This window comes from Sitophilus oryzae, unplaced genomic scaffold (assembly GCF_002938485.1).
Source record: "Sitophilus oryzae breed Bouriz unplaced genomic scaffold, Soryzae_2.0 scaffold_1440_pilon_pilon, whole genome shotgun sequence".
In the NCBI taxonomy this organism is placed as follows: Eukaryota; Metazoa; Arthropoda; class Insecta; order Coleoptera; family Curculionidae; genus Sitophilus; species Sitophilus oryzae.
The window spans coordinates 5,235,715-5,260,827 of NW_022146105.1; the positions used below are offsets into that span (position 1 = coordinate 5,235,715).

General features: G+C 30.8%; 1 protein-coding gene across 2 annotated transcripts in view; it reads left to right on the top strand.

The window, feature by feature from the left end:
* The window catches only part of LOC115876906 (protein eva-1-like), a 66,637-nt gene that overhangs the window by 3,668 nt on the left and 37,856 nt on the right, over positions 1-25,113 (top strand). For both annotated transcript variants that reach the window (XM_030892949.1, XM_030892948.1), the window contains exon 2: positions 22,695-22,912. In XM_030892949.1, coding sequence (XP_030748809.1) covers positions 22,695-22,912 — 218 coding nt within the window. The remainder of the gene's footprint in view (positions 1-22,694; positions 22,913-25,113) is intronic.

Genomic DNA, 25,113 nt, shown 5'->3' on the forward strand with positions numbered 1-25,113 from the left:
ATATTCTAGGTCAGCAGTGGACAGTTTCTGAAAATATATAAAATTTTATACAATTTCTGAAATTTTCAGATTTTTCTCAGCTTTATTAATATTTTTTAAAGTGGCTATTCAAAAAAATCGTACTGTTTGAAGAGCCGGTGAACTCTCCCGGGTCCTGTCCTAAAACTACGAATATTCTAGGTCAACAGTGGACAGTTTCTGAAAATATATAAAATTTTATACAATTTCTGAAATTTTCAGATTTTTCTGAGCTTTATGAATATTTTTTTAAAGCGGATATTCAAACAATTCGTACTTTTTGAAGACCCCGTGAACACTCCTAGGCCCTGCCCTAAAACTACAGACATTCTAGCTCAGCAGTGAACAGTTTCTGAAAATATATACAATTTTATACAATTTCCGCAATTTCCAAAATTTTCTCACCTTTATTTATATTAATTTTAAAGTGATAAATAGAAAAATTCAAATTTTTGATCAATTAGATGACCCTCCCGGGCTTTATCAATATTCTAGCTCTAAGGTAGACAGTTTCTGAAATTATATAACATTATATACAATCCTTATTAAAATATATTATAATTTATTAGGCTCTTTTGTTCTCAGAACTAAACTAACTACATGTTAAGCATAAATAATCAAACAATGCTACTGTGGATAAATCACTGATACTTTTGTTTATTGTTTGAAAAAAACAATGAGGTTTTGTATCGAAAAAAAGAATAATTATCGGAAAAATCCTTCCTATTAAGTCAAAATATGAAAATGATAGTTAAATGTGTTTTTGGAAAAATGAGGTGCCCGAATTATGCGTTTTACGTATTTACTGCCAGCGGAAAACGTTTACAAATGTAAATGGTATGACTGAAATACGAAGCAAATTGAATTTTACACTGGACTAATTGAGAGAGGAGCGAAAAATGTTGATGTCCCATTGTTTATTTTGCAGCATTTTTCCAAAAAAAAATCCTCGCCAGATAGCATTATTGAAAATACATTTTTGCACTAACTGCTAAGAAATGTTAAAACAGTTGGTTCATACACTGGGGGAAATATTCTGTATAAGTTCCAAACAAATAAAAAAAAGTCTTGTAAGATAAAACTAACTTTATTTGACCCATTTTATTCTTTGTTAACAACTACAGTTAAGAAAGGCATTTCTAAACTTTATTTGCTTTTTAATTTTCGGAGCAGGGAATAATTTTCATTTAGACCTCCACAAGAAATAAAAGGACATTAAATGAAGTTGTATTGTTAATTTATTTATTAAAATTACTATAAACGATGCAGTGGTTAGAATAGCTTCATTTTACAAAAAAAATTAGTCAGGTTTAAATGAAGAAATTTAAAATAAATGTAGGTATGGCAAAATGTGAATAAAATATTTCAGATTCAGTTCCAGCAACGAACAAAAAACGGGCTGGGAAACATTATGTTTTATGTGGAAAATACTGTTTTAAAATAAGCTGTTAACTCACGTACTCTTTGCTAATGTAATAATTATTTTAATATACATAATGTCTACACAATTCCATTATTTAGCACGTGTTAATCCATTTTTAGATGAAATTAAAATAACCTGTGTTATGCTTAAGCATCCATATTATTATTATAATTTAATAGAGAATTGTATTTTGTTGTCAGGGCAAATAAATAAAGAATAAAAAATATTTTTAAGCCTTTTTTATTAAATATTAAAAATGCAAGAAATGTTCTGAAATCAAAACTATACTTAGTATTTACTACAGCTGGTCTGTACTTACTTTGCTATATTTATCGTAATCTTAAACCATACAGGGTGTACATAAAATAAATTTTCTTCTTTTTTTTAATGGAACCGCTAAAAATTCTAAAATGTTTTATTACAAAAAAAATAATATACAGAGTGTTCCATTAAAAAAAAATAAAGAAAAACTATTTTATGTTTTAGAAAGTTTGGCATAGAATTTTGAACACCCTGTTTGGTTTAAGATTACGATTATTTATAGCAAAGTAAGTACAAACTAACTATAGTAAATACCTAGTATAGTTTTGATTTCAGGACATATCTTGTATTTTTAATTTTTTTTAAACTGAAAAAAATATTTTCTTTATTTATTAAAATTTCTGAAACTATCAAAACATTTTTTATAATATCTTAGGATTATGTAAAAGTGATCAGAAATAAACCCAAAAATAGAATAATATACAGAGTGTTCCATTTAACAAAAGTCATCCCTAGCCACTCACACTTTTTTGAGCTACCCTGTAGAAATTAAAATATTATCCTTAAATTCATCCCAACATATACTTTAGGTTGGCACTTCATAATTTCTAAGTTTTTTTTATTGTAGGAGCTACAGATGCACGGCGCATTGTTGCCGGACCCATATAAAGTAGCAGGAAAAACTTTGAACCGTGGCAACATCTATATGCGGCAACTTTTTGATTAAAAATGTATTCCCCTATTGATAAATATACATAAAAATTAGGTTTTATCTTAGACTATTATAAAAGGCTCCTCAAGTTATAATTTGTTTATTAATACTGCGGCTCTAGCGAATTCGTGTTTATTGACCTAGGAGAGGAAAATCATTTGTCGAAAATGAATTTTACATCGGCCTGCCTCTCATACATTGAGAGCTAAACTAATAAATACGCAATCGAATTGTGTGTTATATTGGTCTAATTAGGGTATTTAATCTAGCACCTATGCAATTATTGAATCAGAAATGGCGAATCGATTAGATTTAATGGTGGCCGTGCGTAATGGATTGGGAAAAATAAATGCTATGCGTTGGAAATAAATATTTGAAGCCGTCAGTCCAGGATCGTTTTTTTTCATTTCTGCCAACTCGAACAAAAAAAATTAAAATGGTAAATATCCGAATACTTTTCCCCCCCTTTAAGATATTTTATAATAGTTTATTAAATAAAAATCCGTAAAGAATTATTTTATTAGGTTTATTATTTAACTTTCAGGCTATTCTGACCTTTATTAATATTTTTCATATAAAAGTTAATAGAAAAATTCGTACTTTATGGCCTGTCTTAGGTATCTCCTGGGTACAGTCTTAAAACTATCAAGATTCTAGCTCAGAGATGAACAGTTTCTGAAAACATATATAATTTTCTACGTTTTCCGTAATTTTCAGAATTTTCTGAGCTTGATTAATATTTTTTTAGAGCTGCTAATAGAAAAATTCGTACTTTCTGACCTGTCAGTGGTCTCTCCCTGGACCTGTCCTAAGTATATCAATATTCTAGCTCAGAAGTGGACAGTTTCTAAAAATATATAAAATTTAATACATTTTCTGTAATTTTAAGAATTTTCTGAGCTTGATTAATATTTTTTTTAGAGCTACTAATAGAAAAATTCGTACTTTCTGACTTGCCAGAGATCTCTCCCGGCGCCTGTCTTAAAACTCTCAATATTTGAGCTCAGAAGTGGACAGTTCCTGAAAATATATAAAATTTAATACATTTTCTGTGATTTTCAAAATTTTCTGAGCTTGATTAATATTTTTTTAGAGCTGCTAATAGAAAAATTCGTACTTTCTGGCCTGTCAGTGGTCTCTCCCTGGACCTGTCCTAAAACTAATCAACATTCTAGCTCAGAAGTGGACAGTTTCTAAAAATATATAAAATTTAATACATTTTCTGTAAATTTAAGAATTTTTTGAGCTTGATTAATATTTTTTTAGAGCTACTAATACAAAAATTCGTACTTTCTGACTTGCCAGAGATCTCTCCCGGCGCCTGTCTTAAAACTCTCAATATTTGAGCTCAGAAGTGGACAGTTTCTGAAAATATATAAAATTTAATACATTTTCTGTGATTTTCAAAATTTTCTGAGCTTGATTAATATTTTTTTAGAGCTGCTAATAGAAAAATTCGTACTTTCTGGCCTGTCAGTGGTCTCTCCCTGGACCTGTCCTAAAACTATCAACATTCTAGCTCAGAAGTAGACAGTTTCTGAAAATATATAAAATTTAATACATTTTCTGTAAATTTAAGAATTTTTTGAGCTTGATTAATCTTTTTCTTAGAGCTACTATTAGAAAAATTCGTACTTTCTGGCCTGTCAGAGGTCTCTTCCAGTATCTGTCTTAAAACAATTAACATGCCAGCTCAGAGATGAACAGTTTCTGAAAATATATAAAATTTTATGGTCTTTCCAGGTGCCTGTCTTAAATCTATCAATATTTCAGCTCAGAAGTGGACAGTTTCTGAAAATATATAAAATTTAATACATTTCCTGTATTTTTAAAAAAATTTTGAGCTTGAATAATATTTTTTCTTAGTACTACTAATAGAAAAATTCGTACTTTCTGGCCTGTCAGTGGTCTCTCCCTGGACCTGTCCTAAAACTATCAAAATTCTAGCTCAGAAGTGGACAGTTTCTGAAAATATATAAAATTTAATACATTTCCTGTATTTTTAAGAATTTTCTGCTTGAATAATATTTTTTCTTAGTACTACTAATAGAAAAATTCGTACATTCTGGCCTGTCAGTGGTCCCTCCCTGGACCTGTCCTAAAACTATCAAAATTCTAGCTCAGAAGTGGACAGTTTCTGAAAATATATAAAATTTAATACATTTTCTGTGATTTTCAAAATTTTCTGAGCTTGATTAATATTTTTTTAGAGCTGCTAATAGAAAAATTCGTACTTTCTGACTTGCCAGAGGTCTCTCCCTGGACCTGTCCTAAAACTATCAACATTCTAGCTCAGAAGTGGACAGTTTCTGAAAATATATAAAATATAATACATTTTCTGTAAATTTAAGAATTTTTTGAGCTTGATTAATATTTTTCTTATAGCTACTAGTAGAAAAATTCGTACTTTCTGGCCTGTCAGAGGTCTCTTCCGGTATCTGTCTTAAAACAATTAACATGCCAGCTCAGAGATGAACAGTTTCTGAAAATATATAAAATTTTATACCTTTTCTGTAATTTTCAGAATTTTCTGAGCTTGATTAATACTTTTCTTAGAGCTGCTAATTGAAAAATTCGTACTTTCTGGTCTGTTAGAGGTCTTTCCAGGTGCCTGTCTTAAATCTATCAATATTTCAGCTCAGAAGTGGACAGTTTCTGAAAATATATAAAATTTAATACATTTCCTGTATTTTTAAAAAAATTTTGAGCTTGAATAATATTTTTTCTTAGTACTACTAATAGAAAAATTCGTACTTTCTGGCCTGTCAGTGGTCTCTCCCTGGACCTGTCCTAAAACTATCAAAATTCTAGCTCAGAAGTGGACAGTTTCTGAAAATATATAAAATTTAATACATTTTCTGTAATTTTAAGAATTTTCTGAACTTGATTAATATTTTTTTAGAGCTACTAATAGAAAAATTCGTACTTTCTGACTTGCCAGAGGTCTCTCCCGGTGCCTGTCCTAAAACTATCAACATTCTAACTCAGAAGTGGACAGTTTCTGAAAATATATAAAATTTAATACATTTTCTGTGATTTTCAAAATTTTCTGAGCTTGATTAATATTTTTTTAGAGCTGCTAATAGAAAAATTCGTACTTTCTGGCCTGTCAGTGGTCTCTCCCTGGACCTGTCCTAAAACTATCATCATTCTAACTCAGAAGTGGACAGTTTCTGAAAATATATAAAATTTAATACATTTTCTGTAATTTTAAGAATTTTCTGAGCTTGATTAATATTTTTCTTAGAGCTGCTAATTGAAAAATTCGTACTTTCTGGTCTGTTAGAGGTCTTTTCAGGTGCCTGTCTTAAATCTATCAATATTTCAGCTCAGAAGTGGACAGTTTCTGAAAATATATAAAATTTAATACATTTCCTGAATTTTTAAGAATTTTCTGAGCTTGAATAATATTTTTTCTTAGTACTACTAATAGAAAAATTCGTACTTTCTGACTTGCCAGAGGTCTCTCCCGGTGCCTGTCACAAAAGTATAAACATGCTAGCTCAGAGATGAACAATTTCTGAAAATATATAAAATTTTATACATTTTCTGTAATTTTCAGAATTTTCTGAGCTTGATTAATATTTTCCTTAGAGCTGCTAATAGAAGAATTCGTAGTTTCTTTTCTGTCAGAGGTCTCTCCCAGGACCTGTCCTGAAACTATCAATATTCTAGCTCAGAGATGAACAGTCTATGAAAATATATACAATTTTTGTACTTTCCAGATTTTTCTGGCTGTAGTTCTTTTTAAAAAGAGACCTGTAATGAACTACCTCTCTTGTCGAGATGGAAATTTAGACGGTTCTTATTTCAAAAACGTATACACCATAAAACCAAGTAAAAGATAAATCTACCGAAACGTAATTATGTTTATAATTTAAATTTTTAAATTATTGCTCTTTCTGCGATCCTATCAAGGGCCATGTATTTTCATAATATAAAGAAGGGCATGCACTCCGTGTATTTTTATCGGGTCTCGGAAATTATATAGGTAACGAAGAAGAGCGAAGTGATCTTAACGTTTTTATAGTATTTTCGGACAAGTTTACAAAATATTCCCGTCTCCAGTGGCGTAATCCAGAAATAAAATCGGGTAATTAAAAGTTCGGAAGAGTTCAGCTGGACAGAAGGATCAAAAGAAAACATCCAGTTTAGAAGTTCGGGGACAAAAGTTTTAACGTCCTTCTTCTTGGAACTTGTTCCCTTCAAATGTAGATACTTATTGGTTTCGTGTCATTTCATACAAATTGTACATCTTTTACGGGGTCATGGAAACATACAAATCTCAAAGAACCCTACTATAAAAACTTCATGACTTGTTTAAATCATACATTGTCGTGAAACAGTTTTTGTAACAAACTTCACTTAACAAAAACAGTCTTTACTTATTTTGCTTACACAACGTTTCGGTCAGATGTATCACTGACCGTTATCGAATGTTATTTATATGGAATGTTTCCATATCTATACTAACATATATATCCAAATCCTTAAGAGACTGACATACTGATTAATCACGATCCTGCTCAAACCACTCAACGTAAGAAGCTCAATTTTGGCATACAGGTTGATTCTAGGGTGTAGAGGTTCGATAAGAAGGGATTTTTCGAAATTCCAGTTCTAAGAGGGTGAAACAACCCCTCAAATATTACAATATTTTTATTTAAAAAACGGTCAAGTTTCCGAAAAAACGCTTAAACACGTATATTTTATTTTGTTTTTTTACATATTTTAAGATTTTTTAAAAATGTATACAGGGTGTTTCGAAAAATCTGGTCATTGATTAATCACGATCCTGCTTAAAGCGCTTGACGTAAAAAGCTGATTTTTGGAAAACAGATTGACTTTTGGGTGTAGAGGTTCGATAAGAAGGGATTTTTCGAAACTCGAATTCTAAAGGGGTGAAACTATCCCTCAAATATTAAAATATTTTTTATTTAAAAACCGGTGAGTTTTTCGGAAAAACTCTTAAACACGTATATTTTATTTTGTTGTTTTACATATTAAGATTTTTTATAAATTTATACAGGGTATTTCATAAAATACGACCATTGAGTAATCACGATTCTGCTTAAACTGCTTGACGTTTAAAGCTGATTTTTGGTAAACGGATTGACTGTGGGGTGTAGAGGTTCGATAAGGAGGAGTTTCTCGAATCTCAAATTCCAAGGGGGTGAAAACGCCCCTCAAGTATTACAATAATTGTTATTTACAAAACGGTTAGTCTTTCGGGAAAACGCTTGGACAAGCATAATTTATTTAGTTTTTTTACATATTTTGAAATTTTTTAAAAAATCATACAGGGTGTTCCAAAAAGTTGGGTAATTTCTTAACCACGATTCTGCTTAAACTGCTTGACGTAAAACGCTTATTTTTGGCAAACGGATTTTTCGAAAGTCAAATTCCAACGAGATGAAACTACCCCTCAAATATTACCAAGTTATATAATAATATCGCCATATTGCTTTTCCTCATGCTGACATAAATGTGAGAAGATTTTATCCAGTTTTTATGTTAATGGAAATTCTTGCTTTGCTTTATCATCACCATTACAAATGATTAATTCGACGCGAACGAAGTCGCTGGTATACGCTAGTATGTATATAATATGAGTCCAATGGGGGCTTGGAAAAAGAGCAAATTTAAAGTGGCTGTATTCATATTTAGCAATAATAAAATCTTTATCAATGAAAGTATGGAAATTTTAACAATATCACAATCACTAATAAGACGCTCCAATGCAGGCATTCTCAGTGGACAACCTCATGTGTAAACTTCTTCACGGGTGAATGCTCAGTAGTTTTAGGAATTATATTAGTCCACACTGAATAAAGGTCAGTGATATTTCTGAACAAAACGTTGTGTAAGCAAAATAAATAAAGACAATGGAAAAGTAGTTTCATTTTTTTAATCCTATGTTTCTAGTAGGTAAATTTAATTGAAATCAATACAAAATGTATTTTCCAGATCCGCTACACGCGGTAGTTTTGAAAAACATATAGTACAAAGTAAAATGCTGAAGTAAAAAAGTAAATGTAGCTGTATTAGAGAAAACGAGTTTTTTTGCCATCTTTGGTTATTATTTTCAAACGGCAATTTATGCCCGAGTGAAGAGAGTGTTTCGCTAAATGTGAGTAGTTGTCGTTTCTCCATTTTTCCACTTTAATTCCCGTTCAAAAAAATACACAGGAATTCGTTTTTACAGCTGGCGAAGATAAATTCGCTAAAATTTGTGTAATGCGTTATACGGTTTCGCAGATTTTTTATTTTTACTACTCCCTTTTTGAGTTGCTCTAGAACGTTTACTACATCTGTTTACTTTTTCACGCTTACCTAAGCGAGTAATTTATCTCTGCTCTTCAATTATCGAAAGGAAATATATGTCCATATATATGCTTCGCTGGGAATTTATAATTACTTTACACTTTTTTTGGCTTCTTCCTTTTTCATTGTCTTTATTAAAACTACGACTTTTACCAAAAGGGATACCTACTAAAAATTTAAATAATTTAGCTACGTATTGCTTAAAAACTCATCAAAATCGGCCAACTAGAACAAAGTATATTAAACATTAAAATACATCAAAATTTTAAGGTGCCCTTTTTTCATGCCGTTGAGTGTATAATCACGATTTTAATTTCACCTTCCAGACTATTTTCCTCACAAAAATTACACATATTTCATAAAACAAGTACCAAAGTCAATTAAATTCTTTATATTCATTTAAAATTAGGCCCTATTACGAAAACTATAAAAGTAATTATAATGGGGGAGAATCTAAAAATAGAAGGGCTGCTTTAGAAAACTATTTGAGAGACCCGAACTAAAATTGAAGGCATTATTAGATTAATTAACCTAAAATGAGCTGGGAAAGAAATTAGCGACTCAATGGGGAAATTGAAAATAAAACTCAAAGAAAATCAGCTACTGAGTATGTTGATTAAATGCTTTGTCCGATTTATATGTAACAATGTAAGACAATAAATAATGAGTATATAGTTAAGTTTTTTTATGATTGTGAATACAATGGCTAAACAACGATCAAACTTCAGCCGTTATCATTTCAACATCAACAATAGAACGAAAGTTTCGGTCACGTCACAAGCAACAGTAAAGACAGACTCGCTATTACAGGCTGTTAGATATTGGGTTATTTATTAGTCAAGTTGTTAAATGGTGGGATTATAAGGAATTAAACCTAAAGATAAACATTTTTAATATATTTATAATATTGCGTCAGCACGAAGTTTCAACTAAACTTTATACATCTAAAAATGTATGTTTTCTTATTTATAACTTCACATCGGGACCATTAGTGTTCGAACTTTAAGTATACATAAATACATAAAATTTTCTACCTCTACTTCTGGTCAACTTTTAATAAATTGGGTTGTATATACTTCGCAAATTAATCGAGGCTTTAAAAACTTATTCACTTTAACAAATGTACTAGTTTCAATCTTAATCTACTTCTACGGTTTATTTAAAATTATTAAGTAGTTTTTAGCTATCTGGATTTAGTCTTATTCTGCTGAAGTTTTGGAAAGAATTTTAATAATCTACGTTCAACCGAAGAAATTTTAAATTGAAATCAATTATTTATAATAGACAGGGTGGTTCAAAAAACATGTACCGTCTCTCGTAGGGAGGTTCCTCACGTAGAAGAATGTAGAATGTTTAGGAGGGGAGTTAATCATCGCGACCTTATTGATCTATTGTGTGTTCCCTTTCTTGAGTTATAACGAGTTATAACTCATCATACAGTCTCATGGCTTTAACAAAAGCCAGTATCTGAAACGGCTCCACAGAGGCCAGCTCTCTATCCTCGACATCAGACGTACCAAGGTTCATGGCACGAATGGTCGTCGCACAGTGCTTCGAACATATGGCTCTAGAGGACAAAAATGCAAAACTTCTCTTTTATTGTAGGCAATTTATTCAAACTAGGTTAATTTGACACAAACGATGAGTACTCTCATTGTACTAAATGATGATGTTCTTAGTCCCACGTTTATGAAAAAAAATCTTATAAATAATAAAAATGTTGGAGCTGTGTTCCATCTAAGGAAATAATAATTTATAGTATGAAAACGGTGTAAGTATTAAATAAATCCCTGTGATAAAAAAGAATTGGAATAACATTAGAACATGATTCCTACAATATAAACCTAATATATGATAAACATGTTTTTCTTTAATGAAAAAGAAACATTAATGCTATATTTAATTAAAAAAAACTTAAGATACTATAAATTTACTTTAGGACAACAAAATGCATAGATCGTAACTACTCTGATTCAGAAGAATCACTGCTGATAGAATCTTCCAAATTTATAGTATCCAAATCACAGGTAGATGAAATATCTTCACATATAAGATATTTCTGTACATCATTTTCTAATATGGTACTTTTTCGCGTTGTTACTGTTCTTTTTGTTGGTATGAGGGGTTCAGATGTTAATAGTTATCTCTTTAATAGACCATATCCATATATTATTTTTTCGTTTTCTTGGGTATTAGGTTTTATAATAAATTGAAAGATGGAAACTTTTTTTATGCCACGTTTCGCTCCAACATAGTGGGATTTTTCAGGCACAAATGGTTGTCTCATTGGACTGGAAGGTTCATCAATATCTAATAAAGGACACATTTTTTGAAATACAAATAATTTTGAGTTCTTGTCCTTATGATCATGCCAAGTATTAACCAGATCGGCATTGCTTATCAATTTTACTCCATCTGAAAAGTATTATAAAATAAAGTTCGTCGCAACCAGACGCAGGTGAACTATACAAAAATTAAAAGTGTATGAATATGTCAACAAAAATATTCAATAAATACGATATGTTTTGATATGTTTTTTTGTAATACCTTTTTGAAGTTTGAAAACTTAAAATTTTTATACCCATTTAAGAATCATCTTAAAAAATAAATAAAAACTAAACAATGACGAACTTGTTTAGAAATAAATTTAAAGTACATACCTTGTTTAACAATATCCATAGTGGCTTTCAATTAAGTACGTACCGTTTAACTCCATATACAGAACTACTATGAATGTTATTCTTTTCACTGATATAAGATAACAATCGCAAAATTTATTTTTAGTGAAAATATTTGCTAACAAAAAACGCTGTTTATGAAAAATAATATACAGGATGGTTGAACATTGTTATAAGTATAAAATTACATATTGAGATATTGGTAAATTTTAACTTTTTTTTCGATTTTTGTCCATTGGACGAAGCACTGTGCGTCGTCTCGGTGCACTCAGTGATAAGGTGTTTTGGTGTTTCCCCATTTTCCCCACAAAATCTGCATTCGCCGTTGTTTCTCAGTGTCAGCCTACTGAGATGTTCGTTGAGGAGACAGTGTCCTGTTAGAAACCCCGTGACAATCCGAAGATTGTTTTTACTTAAATCAAGGAAAACCTTTGATTTTTCTCGGTCGTAAGTTCTGAGAAACTTTTTCGAGTGTCTTAGACCGGTTGGAGGACACCCATTCCAAGTTACGAATGGAGTCTTCCAGATTCTTCAGTTTCGCTTCCCGTTTCCTCACGTAAAAATATGATTTATTTTTTGTATCAACATAGGGTCCAATTCTGCTTTGTTTCGTAGATACAGGGGATTGAAGTCTTCATTTATTTTCATTTATTATAATTTTCTTCCAAGTGTTTTTATCGATTCGAATGAAACTTTGAGGGTAAAAATTACTTTAGATGCGACATATTTTAATGCTAAAAAAGTGTCGACATTTTCACAAGGAACATATGGGTTTTCTCTGGAATATTTTTCTAAAAAAAAATATTTGCGCCACTGACTTTTTTCTCTTTTTAGCAAAATTATGTAGGCCATTTAATGCCAATTAAAAGTTGTATTTTGATATTTTGTCGATTTCGATCTCCTTGATGAGATAAACGCAATTTTATTAATCACAATTAATAAAATTAAAAAAATTAAAATAAAAATAAAATTAATAAATTATTTATTTAATATAATCTATTATTAAAGTTTATTAACATTTATAACAATAATGTTTAGTGCTACCTACAGCAAATGCCAATAAAAAATAATGTCATTTATGACAATTACAAAAGGCTTATTTTTTAAAAGTTTTAACATCCTGTAACTTTAAAACTATGCATTTCGGCACTCATGTTTATAGGAACTTTTTTCATATTTTTTGATGAGGAATCAATGAGTACTTATTTAATACTTTGGCCAGTTAATGATATTAAAATTATATATTAGACCTATGTTAATATAAAAAATAAAAAAGTCAGAAAGATGTCACGTGTTACACCCTGTATAATATCAATTTTCACTTGGGAAGAACTTTTCTGATGTTATTTTCAATAGAAGTTTTTAAAATAAAGTGTGGTGTCCAAAAAAATACATAAACAAACTGGACAGAATCTATTTTTCCTTTTTTGAGGCTCTATTTCTATCGAAACTTTCAGAAAAACAAAAGATTACAGATATTAAATCGGCCAAAGTTTTTATAATGGACAATAATCTTTGTTGGAGCTATAATTATTATCCCTTAAAGTATCCTGGCCTAGAAATTATTTTAAGAAGTTTCATTATAAGATATCTCATGCCTAAAGAGTTTCTTAATCAGAAAAACATCCCAATTCAAATTTTTGACAAGGAAAATAATATATTCACATAAATTCTGAAACAAGGTGTTTTCTTAAGCCACTTATCCAGATTTCGCATTATAATACATTTCTTCCTGGAATCACCAAAAAAGTTTCTTCCTTTTAAAAAGTTTTAATTGGATTTTAACACAATTTTTCCTCCTGGTTTATATAGTACAATTTCCTCTTAAAATTGCTTTTAGTCATTTAATTATCGATCAATCTCTTATGTCTAATCGGTTCAAATCGGAATATTCAGCCTGGAGTTATTTAGCTAATTAAGTACTTACTTTTAGTTGGAAAACAATCAACATTGCAACAACAAGAAAAAAGATCTTGTCCAATTTATATAAAATCCATTAGATATAAAGTCGAACAAATTTAAGCTAATTTCGTTCTAGCTGGAATGTTTTCATATTCAACACAAACATGTTGTTTGTTTATTTATGTGCTAAATGGCTTTGGAAAGTGTGTTTGTAAATGTTAGGGTTAACTTAAAAGCAAAAATATTATATAAAATAAATTAGAGGACTTATTTTCTTAGTTGTCGATTTCGGATTATAAGGATTGTTTACGGAAAGTCTTTGGTCTTTTTCGACTTTTCTTATTTTATTGTTCTCCAGATCTTCTCCAGACTTCACACTTTAGTTAAAACTTTATTTGTGGCTATAAAAAACCTTTGAAATAAAATGAACCAACCGTTTTTATTATTGTAGGTATTCTGTTAACTATAAAACTCTGGTTGGTTCTTTACTCCTTTTACTATCTGATAAAATATTTAAATATCTACTCAGGAATTTAAATACCCTACTAGGTATATATTTTAGAAACAACAATATTCTGTTTTATTCCATCACCGTCGGATGGAACGAACAAATGTAAACATGTAATTAATGTAAAAATGCAATCCTACTTATCGTCGCAACGTTGACAAAGTTTCGAGGACTTGATAAAATATTTCCTGAGAAATATATAGATTCTTGACTTAGCTAGCGAATACAATTTGACCTTTCTTCATGTACTCAATGATATAAGAGCTAACAAATAGGTTTTATGGTCCCCGATTCCCAGAAGACGTACATTCTTCAGCTTTAAGTTCATTTGTCATTTGATTTCTAGTATTACTCGTGTTAAAATCCATCCAAGCTCGATTGATGAAAAAGATTTCCTTCATTTTACGGTAAAATCTTACAAAGCTTGCACATTAACAGTTTGTCATGTGACCATTGGTTTTAATTTACTCGGAATACTATTTAAATAGATAAAATTCAATTTCTGCTCCGTTCATTAAGTGATCGAGTTTCTTTCAAAGGCTGCAATAGTTACAACAATTTAAATTAAAACTATATACTGGGTGGTCGCACTGTATTCCGGAAACTTCGGCAGCATATTCTGCACATAAAAATAAGTAAAATAGTTCGTATAAATGTATGTCCTAAAATGTTTAGTTTTGGAGATACAGGGTGTGGAAGTTTCATTTTTATTTCGATTTTTTCCTAATAATTTTTGAAGTAACGTCAATTTTTGGATGAAAATTGGTGTCTGGAAGTTTTTTGATATGAGAAATTTGATTTTGATGTCAATATGACTCCTATTTGTAGGGGGCGCCACCTACATGTGTTTTAACTGTTTTGAAGAGTAATAACTTACTAAAACAACTGAGTGAAAAAATATACATTTCTGTGATTTTTTACCTAAAAAATATCTCTTGGTAAAAATCGCTACGAGCAACCGTTCTCAAGACATTTAGAATGGAAATAGGCAATACATGTCATTTTTGACAAAAAATTAGCATGTTTAGTAGATAGTTATTTGACTGAAATGATAAATTTGGAAACTTTTTGTTTCTTTTAATTAATCATAAATTTTTCTTCGAAAAAATTATTATAAAACAGTTTCTGTTGAACTTTTGGCGCAAAAACATTTCAAATTTATGATTTCAGTCTAATAATTATTTAGTCAACATGTTTAATTTATGTCAATGATGACAGCCAGAATGACAGCTATTGATAACTTAGATTCCAAATATCTTGCGAACCATTATTACTTGTAGCGATTTTTACAAAGGCACCTTGTTTACGTAAAAAACATCGTAAATGTATATTTTTTTACTCATTAGTTTTATACAGGGACGGACGAAAAGTTATTACTGTTCAAACCAGTTATAAAATATGTAGGTGGCGCCTCCTAAAAGTATGAATCATATAGAGATCAAAATCAAATTTATCATGTCAAAAAATTCCCAGACACCAATTTTCATCCAAATATTGACGTTACTTCAGAAATGATTTAGGAGAAATAGAAATAAAAATTAAATTTCTACACCCTGTATCTCGGAAACTAAGGATTTTAGGACATACATTTATACGAAGTTTTTTACTTATTTTTATCTACAGAATATGCTGCCGAAGTTTCCGGAATACATTTCGGTCCACCCTGTAAATAAAAATGGTATTGGTTATCAATCTTTAGTAATCTGAGTAGTAGTATTGAAAATAATATAATAATAACTGCAATAGATTTTCTAAAGAATTTATTTGAGATTTATTCTACTAAAACAACCCCGGTCCCAAAGCGTCCTCATATAACGAAGAGATATCACGCTCTAATTAATGGGGTCAATCAATTTAATTAAATCACAATAAGTATCAGGCACGATGTTTAAAGAGCTCGTTTTCTGCCTTTATACCTGAGCGTCAGAATTTTCATTTAATAGTCCTGTAGGGCCAAATATGAAGGTTTCACCCCAAAATAATATTTCGAATTTACTTCATATGATCTTAGGATGGGCGAGATAACTTTTTTGGCCATTTGATAAGGGAACAGTTTAGGGTTTTCGGTATTTTATTAGTACAAAAAGGGAATTTCGCCCTTCGCTAACCGCTAACTAGCACCTCTCAGGAGCCGTCCTTCAAATAAATTGGAAAATAAATGAAAAATAAATTAAAACGTTTCCAGAGACACGCGTTTGCCAATATAAACCGTTTTTCTATTGTTCAGAGGGATAATTATTTTATATATTGTATATATTTTGAGAGAAAAGATAATATAAATGTCATTTTTAACTTTAATGGGCAATTAAGACAAATAGTTTTACACAAGTTTGGCTTCAATATCTGTAAAACCTAAAATAGAACGGCCAGATAGAGTGTTTTTTATCTAGAATTTATGCTTGGCTAGAGAAAATCACCTTTAAATGGGAACAAAAGACCCCTGATATCTTGAGTGCATAAAAATGTGAAAAATGCTCCAACTGAAAAATGTCCTGTATCCTAACTTAGATAGTAGATAATTCTACATTCTTTCACTCATAATAAATTAAAAAAAAAACATTTTTATGAAAACCGTGGTGTCCTTAGTTGCTTAAATAAAAACATTCCATGTTTAACGTAAGACCTTATAGCTGACCAGCTACCTTAAGTAAATTCCATCAGATTGTGACTCTTAATTTAGTTAATAAAAGTTTTTCGTTTATTTAAGCAGTTCTATGAGTTTTTTCTACTTATTTATATAGGCCTCCAAAAATAATTATAACAAACTCGTTATCAATTGGCGCCCAACGTGGGGCTATAAATCGCAGTTTTTAAGCATCTGAGCTTTTAAAAAACGAAATTTAAGAAGATATAGTTCTAGGAGAATGTTGTACTATGAATAAAATGTAAATAATTCATGGCCTTCTCACCGAACAAATTCTAATGCTTTTCCGTAGCATCGAATTCGAAAAAATAAACCAAAATCGGGAAAGCTTGCTGAAAACTTATAAATTATTTTCCATAACAAGTTCAAAGTATGTTTAAGAATAATCCTTTAATTAAATACGTTAAAGTTTCGAACTGGGCAAGAAAAAGGATAATTTCTTATTATAACATAAAATCCGTCAGTTTGTTAATTATTGCGTTAAAGCCGTTGAAAATAAGCACAGTGTTTTTATAGAAACTCATTTAAGATAATCTGTTTTCTGCAAATTAATTGTGTACAATGCCGCTGGCTTTACTTTATTTAGTATTTTAAAATCGTGTTGAATTCGAGTGTCCGTGACTTAGAAGAGACTTTTTTAACATCCATGGACAATAAGTTTTGATGTCAAAGCTCTGAGACTATGATGAGTTATAACTCAAGAAAGGCAGATACAGAATAGAACTGTAAGGTCGCGGTGATTAACTCCTCTCTCAAACATTCTACAAGTAATGATTTGTATTTAGTTAGTGCATCTGAAATGCTGATGATATAGAGCCCATGTTGCCGGTTGAACAGGGGCCAAGTAATATAAATTTAAATAAAACCTAGCGGTCCGTTTGAAAATAAAATATGTGCGTTTCCAAATCTGCTGGAAGTGATACACCTTATTTGCATATGGTAATTTTAATGGTTACCTAGACATATATAAAGTAATAGGGCCCAGTATAATGCATATATATGAGCTAAATCAGGGTGGGCCATTAGTTTCATTTAATGCAATTAGGAACAGTGCTTAATTAAATCACAAACGGCTCTATTTAAAATTCTTGGGCTAGTCGACTGCCTGCTGTTTTAGCAGACGTTGCTGCAAGCCCTTTAACTTTTGTTTTAATTAAAACAAACACCGCAAATTATTTGGCTCCTTAAAATATATTTTTTAAACGCGTAAAAGTCTTATCTGTACATAACGTATGTGTGTCTGTAAGTAAAACTGGATGTGTACACGAGGCTTTAGTGTGTCTATAAAATAAAATGAGATTGTTCCCTGAGAGATTTTTTTTTATTTCCTATAAAAGCTTGCAGAATGGAAATTTAATTTTCATATTTAGTAAGGAAGTTAGGAAGAAAAGACGTAAGGCCTGTAACGTTAATAAAGACGAAATTGAGAAATTTAGAGCTAAGGGATTCTTTCAGACTTACTGGCAATTCAAATATCAAAGAAAAAATTAAAACAGCATGAAAAATACATAATGTTTTATGGCATCCAGTAGCAGCTTCTTTGCAGTAAAGAATATTTTTTATAAATAAATTTTAGTCTCTAGAAGTACCATTTTTATTGTCAAACTTATGCTTTATTTAATGAAACAAAATTGATGTTGTTTAAATTTCCGAATATTAATTAATAATTCGACCGTTTTTACTATATGTTAATCTAATATTTTTTCCGTTCAGGGCATTTAATTCAAATATTGCCATTGTTAAATATATTAATCCGAAAGTCAATAATAATGAAAAACCGTTATATTCGTGCATATTAAATTGTTATTAGCATGTATAACGATTTAAGTTTTTATTTGTTCGTAATTAATATAACATTTATTAATTTTACGCTCAAAATATTTTTTATTGCTTCATCTAAAACTTTTTAAGCTCTGTTGTGTAAAGTAATTATTAAACTTGACAAGAAAATCGTTTAATTTTTCTTTGGAACAAAATTAAACAAAGCAAAGTTTGCAGGATATCGAGAACACAACGAACTTTTAAAAATTCGCAACCTTTATTTACCAAAAATTGAAAATCGTCTTTAACCACAGAATCATAGTTTGAAAATTATAATTTTCAAGCTGAAAACAAATTCTTTTTAAAGTCTTTTAGCTTAAAGTGCCGCGAATAAAACGACATTTAAATACATTTAAATTTGAAGATGAAAAATAAGATTCTTTGAATAATCAAAAAAGTGAGACTGGGAATTTTATTCGGAATAATATTTAAATAGAAAGTAGCTGGCTAACTTATGTGATTGTTATATCCCAAAACGGGGATAAACAATTCCCAAAGGGGAACAAGATTTTCCTTTTAATATTCAATTATTTCGGCATAGATATAAAAAGAAATTTTAACGCGTAGGCACTTCGAAAAAATACAATTCTGTTTGCTTTGGGCTAAAGAAAAGTTATTTTGTCTTTTTATCCAGAAAATCATAGACGTCCCTCTGAAATTTTCGGCCAAAAAGGTTTAACGAAGATCACGTAGATTCTGTATTTGATATCCTGACATTTTGTATCCCCGTTTCGTCGATAAATTTGGCTATTTTTTACGTTTAGTTTTGCCGATAGAGCTATTTGTATCCCGAAATCTTCAATACAGCCATTTTTCCTCACAATTTCGACAAGGATTTTCATTTTAGAGATAGTCCGAGAGAATATATCATTTATTTAAATTACACTCGGTGTAATCATTTTAAAAAATGTGATACTGTGATAGGGATTAGTTATGAAATCCAGTTATTTACCATAAAGTCCGTTTAGGTATTTGAGAGATTTATATTTAAAGGCGAAGCAAGGCAGTAAAAAGGGAAGACAATGTATAGTTTATTTATCTTAAAAGGTCGAAGCCAGGCTCCGTTTGAGAATTTCTAGCTGCATTTTAATGAATTACGCCCTTTGCCCTTTTTTTACGATGCCCAAAGCCTCGGCTTCGTCTTTTCCGGATTTAACGCTATTGCATCCAGAGCTCCCGACACTATCCACTTATGCTGTTGTAATTTAACGACCAAAATTCTATCAAATCCTTCATTATTTTCCCTGGAACAGAATAAAAACTGAATTTTTACCACCACACCACCATAAATAAATAACGAAAACAATCACATTTAAATTCCAGCCTTGTTCCAGATCGAAATTCAAATGCTCCTCAGATTTAATCGCGAACAAAAATAGGGTTCTTTCAAGTCGAAAACAAAATGCAGTTTTACAGCATACTTAATTAAACCGATGTTGGATCATACGGTATAGAGGTTTATCTCACTTGAGTAGGAATAAGTAGAAAAAGTCTAAAACCAGGAGAGCGCTTAAGGGAATTAGCTCGAAACGATTTTTATTCTCAATAAAAATGTACAAAAGGAATTAACAAAAAACCTCAGCGAAACAACCCCTATAAATTCTTGTTAAAGCAGGGTACATGTGTCCCAACCCAAAGCTCGAGGAGACGTATATTATACTATTTGACATCTTAGTTTAGGCATATCAGTAAAGAAAAATACAGAAAGCATCAAAAAGTGTTCGGAACTGATTAAGGATAAAAACTAAACAAGTCTAGAAATATCTAAAAATCAGAGCTGCAACAAGTCAGTTTTAAAAAGACTCAAGTCTTAAATTTATTATTTCTAAAATCAAAATGATTTAAGTTTCAAGTCAAATTCAACATAAAGTTCAAATGGTTTAAGTCTCAAGTCTTTGACTTAAATCATTTTATTTCAAGTCAAGTCATTTTGGTAAAGACTTAAATCAATATAACGTTATTTAAGTCGTTTTTATGACTTAAATCTTTATTTTTAACTTAAATCATGATGATCTGCAGGTTAAGTCAGTAAAATGACTTAAATTAGTATAATTACCCTCAAGTCAAGACAATCAGAATTCAATTTAAGTACCTTTTTTTAAATGTTAATATAAATTTTTTTTGTAGTACCAATTAACGATTTTTTTATTAAGTATTATATTATTAATTTATTGTAGATACAAATGAGACTAAAACCGTATAAAATAAAACGGTTAATTTTCAGAACAACTACAAACATAAAAGTATGTTTTTATATAAAATGAAACCGTTTTTGTAGTACTTTATATGTATCCATTACAGATAGATGTCATCGAATACATATATTTATTAAAAAGTGGTGATGTGTTTTGATCACTAATAATATAGAGAGTAATAATAGATGGCATAAGCTAAGGTCTGGAGAATTTTAAGGTGCTCTTCAATATATATTCAAGACAAATTTTTTTCGTTCGTTTTTCGGGCTACATAACGCGGAGTTTCCCTGGAAAGAAAACAGACTCACTACGCACGCGTAACACTACAAACAAAGCCGGTTCCGAAAAACAAACATTTTATTTACTAGTGGTATTGAGCATTGTTTTTTTATTCTGCTACTTTAACAGTTCAAAAAGAAATGCTGATGTTAAAAATGTATCATAAAAATATATAAAAATCTGACTTAAGTTTTTATAAAAAGACTTAAATCTTTTTCTATTTCAGAATAAAGATTTAGATCACAAATCGTTTTCAAAAAGACTTATGTTTTAAGTTTGAGGTCAGCTTTCGAAAAGTGACTTAAAACCAAATGAATTCAGTCATTAAAATGATTTAAATCAAAAAAAGGCTTAAGTTTTCCGTGAGCTTGCAGCTCTGCTAAAAATATGTATAATTCGAATAATTTACACAAACTAAGGCTTCTGGATACAATAACTAAAGCAAAAACAGTAGATTAAGTTAAGTGACTGACATACTGATTAATCATGATCCTGCTCAAACCACTCAACGTAAGAAGCTCAATTTTGGCATACAGGTTGATTCTAGGGTGTAGAGGTTCGATAAGAAGGGATTTTTCAAAATTCCAATTCCAAGAGGGTGAAACCACCCCTCAAATATTACAATATTTTTTATTTCAAAAACGGTCAAGTTTCCGAAAAAACGCTTAAACACGTATATTTTATTTTGTTTTTTTACATATTTTAAGATTTTTTAAAAATGTATACAGGGTGTTTCGAAAAATCTGGTCATTGATTAATCACGTTCCTGCTTAAAGCGCTTGACGTAAAAAGCTGATTTTTGGAAAACAGATTGACATTAGGGTGTAGAGGTTCGATAAGAAGGGATTTTTCGAAACTTGAATTCTAAGGGGGTGAAACTATCCCTCAAATATTAAAATGTTTTTTTATTTTACCGGTGATTTTTTCGGAAAAACACTTAAACACGTATATTTTATTTTATTGTTTTACATATTTTAAGATTTTTTATAAATTTATACAGGGTGTTTCATAAAATATGACCATTGAGTAATCACGATTCTGCATAAACTGCTTGACGTTTAAAGCTGATTTTTGGTAAACGGATTGACTGTGGGGTGTAGAGGTTCGATAAGGAGGGGTTTCTCGAATCTCAAATTCCAAGAGGGTGAAAACGCCCCTCAAATATTACAATATTTTTTATTTAAAAAACGGTTAGTCTTTCAGGAAAACGCTTGGACAAGCATAATTTATTTGGTTTTTTTACATATTTTGAAATTTTTTAAAAATTCATACAGAGTGTTCCAAAAAGTCAGGTAATTTCTTAACCACGATTTTTTTTAAACTGCTTGACGTAAAAAGCTTATTTTTGGCAAACGGACTTTTCGTCAAAAAAATCAAATTCCAACGAGAGGAAACTACCCTTCAAATATTACCAAGTTATATAATAATATCGCCATATTGTTTTTTCTCATGCTTACATAAATGTGAGAAAATTGTATCCAGTTTGTATGTTAATGGAAATTTTTGCATGCATCACCATTAGAAATGATTAATTCGACACAAACGAAGTCGCTGGTACATGCTAGTTAATAGTTTCCCTTGGACATTTTTTTCGCTATGTTTTCTTACAATTACAAGATTATTACATTTGCGCTCAATCGTAAATTAATTAAAAACGTAAAGTTGACCGAGCCGGAGCTGGGAGATAAAAGATGTTTTGTGGCAAATATAAAATGCAGCAGGATTTTTTAACCGTAGCTCTCACGTTACACACAAAAGCTCGTATCTCGTAATGAAAACGTTTATCTTTATCTCAAAACCACCAGCGACTTTTATATGTGACGAAGATGTGTAGAAATATATCGAGATTGTTTTTTGTGTCGAAGTTGCGGTTAATTTGGTAAAGCTGGTTTCGTCGACTCCCTGGAGATAACGGGTTTTTCTTTTTAGCTCTACTTTCTGGCACTCTGAGGACGTATCAAAGGGCAGGCTGCGACAACGATATAGTTACCTTAAAATGCCCTTCGGGGACCAGTATTTCGGTCCAGATAGCTCAATACGGCAAGTCCGCATCTTCCCATAGCCTGTGCAACTCCAAATCGACATCTCCCACCTTGAGGACAGACATCGAAGACGACACAGTGTGTTTACTGCCTAGCACTATACAGGTCAGTTCTATATAATGTTCCTTCTACTCTTTTCACACTACACTTACCTGTTTTACACATTTAAATATTTTTTTTCAATTATTAAATCTGTCTTTAGTCAAACTTTAACATCTCCGTAAATTACAGTTGGGGGTTGTAACCTTTGGTGTTAAAACTAGCTAGTTTTTAATCATCTGCGAAACACGCTTCCAGTGTAAAAGTAAAAGTGTTTTATTTTTATCTCCGTAAAAACTGATGTATAGGTCCAAAGATCCTGTATGCGTATACATTAATTATATATGAAAGCTTCGAACTTCATTGTTTTTATTTATTTTGCTTACACAACGTTTCGGTCAGAAATATCACTGACCGTTATCAAGTGTCAACTAATCTAAATCCTAGAACTACTGAGCTTATTGGTTGTAGAAGTTTCACTTATATTTCGATTTTTTCCAAATAATTTCTGAAATAACGTCAATATTTAGATGAAACTTGATGCCTGGGAGTTTGTTGACATGAGAAATTCGATTTTGATGTCAGTATGACTCCTATTCGCAGGGACGCCATCTACATGTATTTTAACTGTTATGAAGAGTAATAACTTTTCGTCCGTACCTGTATAAAACTATTGAGTAAAAAAATATACATTCACGACAATTTTTACGTAAAAAAGATCTCTTGGTAAAAATCGCTACGGGTAATGGTTCTCAAGATATTTAGAATGGAAATAGTCAATACATATCATTATTGACAAAAAATCATCAAAAAATACACACCTTGAGTAGATTTATTTGAATGAAATAATAAATTCGGGAAATTTTTATTTTTTTAAATTAATCATAAATTTTCTGCGAAAAAATTATGGAAAAGCAGTTTTTGTTGAACTTTTGGCACAAAAACCCTTCAAATTTAAGATTTGAGTATTAGACTGTTTAGTCAACATGTTTAATTTATGTCAATGATGACAGGTATTGACAATTTCGATTCCAAATATCTCAAAGACCATTACTCGTAGCGATATTTCCCAAGAGACCTATTTTACGTAATAAACGTCGTAAATGTATATTTTTTTACACAGTAGTACAGGTACGAACGAAAAATTATCACTCTTCAAACCAGTTAAAAATATGTATATGGCGCCCTCTACAAGTAGGAGTCATATTGACATAAAAATCAAATTTCTCATGTCAAAAAACTCCCAAATACCAATTTTCATCCAAATATTGACGTTACTTCAGAAATTATCTGGAAAAAATCAAAATAAATATGAAACTTCCACACCCTGTATCTCCGAAACTAAGCATTTTAGGACATACATTTATACGAACTTTTTTACTTATTTTTATACTGTATATTAGGCAGATTGCCTGTTCATTCTTCACATTTGCCTACAGTTTCAATCGATGGTAAGGTTATCACATCTTTTTCTTCGCCTTCCCGTACTTCTTCTTCCCAGTGATGATTTGGCGAATGGTGAATAGGCAATTCTTCTCTCGTCCATTCGGCTTATATGGTCATTCCATTCGCGTCTTCTGCCTAATACCCATTCATTAATGCTATCCACCTTGCACGTTTGGTTTGGTTTGGGGATTGTCGAGTCGAAGTAAATCGGTTTTAATAGCTTTGTTCGCGGTAGCGATCCCTGACTAACCCCTAACAAATCCGCGACAAATAACTGATTTATCAACTACGCATGCGCGGTTCAAAACAGGTTTGGGATTGACATTTCTCCGCGAACGCGTTTTGTACATTTGTTTTGAACTTTTATCATATAGACAAAATACATTGATTAATAATGAGCAGTGATATAGAACGTGGGAAACCTTTATATTTTTTAAAATATTAAATTATTTGTTTATATTCCTAACCGATGTTTTTTTTTGATACAGAGATAAGCGAATTTTTGGAATTTAATTCCAGTACTGTCGAAGAAAAATTTTATAGATGGACTCATGGTGATACGTTACTTTTTTTGGATCTCTATAAACACACAGAACTAAAAAAATGCCCCTAACAGAGAAGTGCTTTTGTCAACAAACGCAATAGTCCGCAATACGCATGCACCTGACAAGAAGTACAGGCATCTATCCGCTGACTATTCTGATCGATCCCGTACCAGTCCCCGATTCGATTAAGCGCTTCCGCGAACAACTGATTGTTTGTCAGAATCCGGAACTTATTGTACCGCGAACGCTCATATTCAAAGCGCGCCGGCGCGCCAG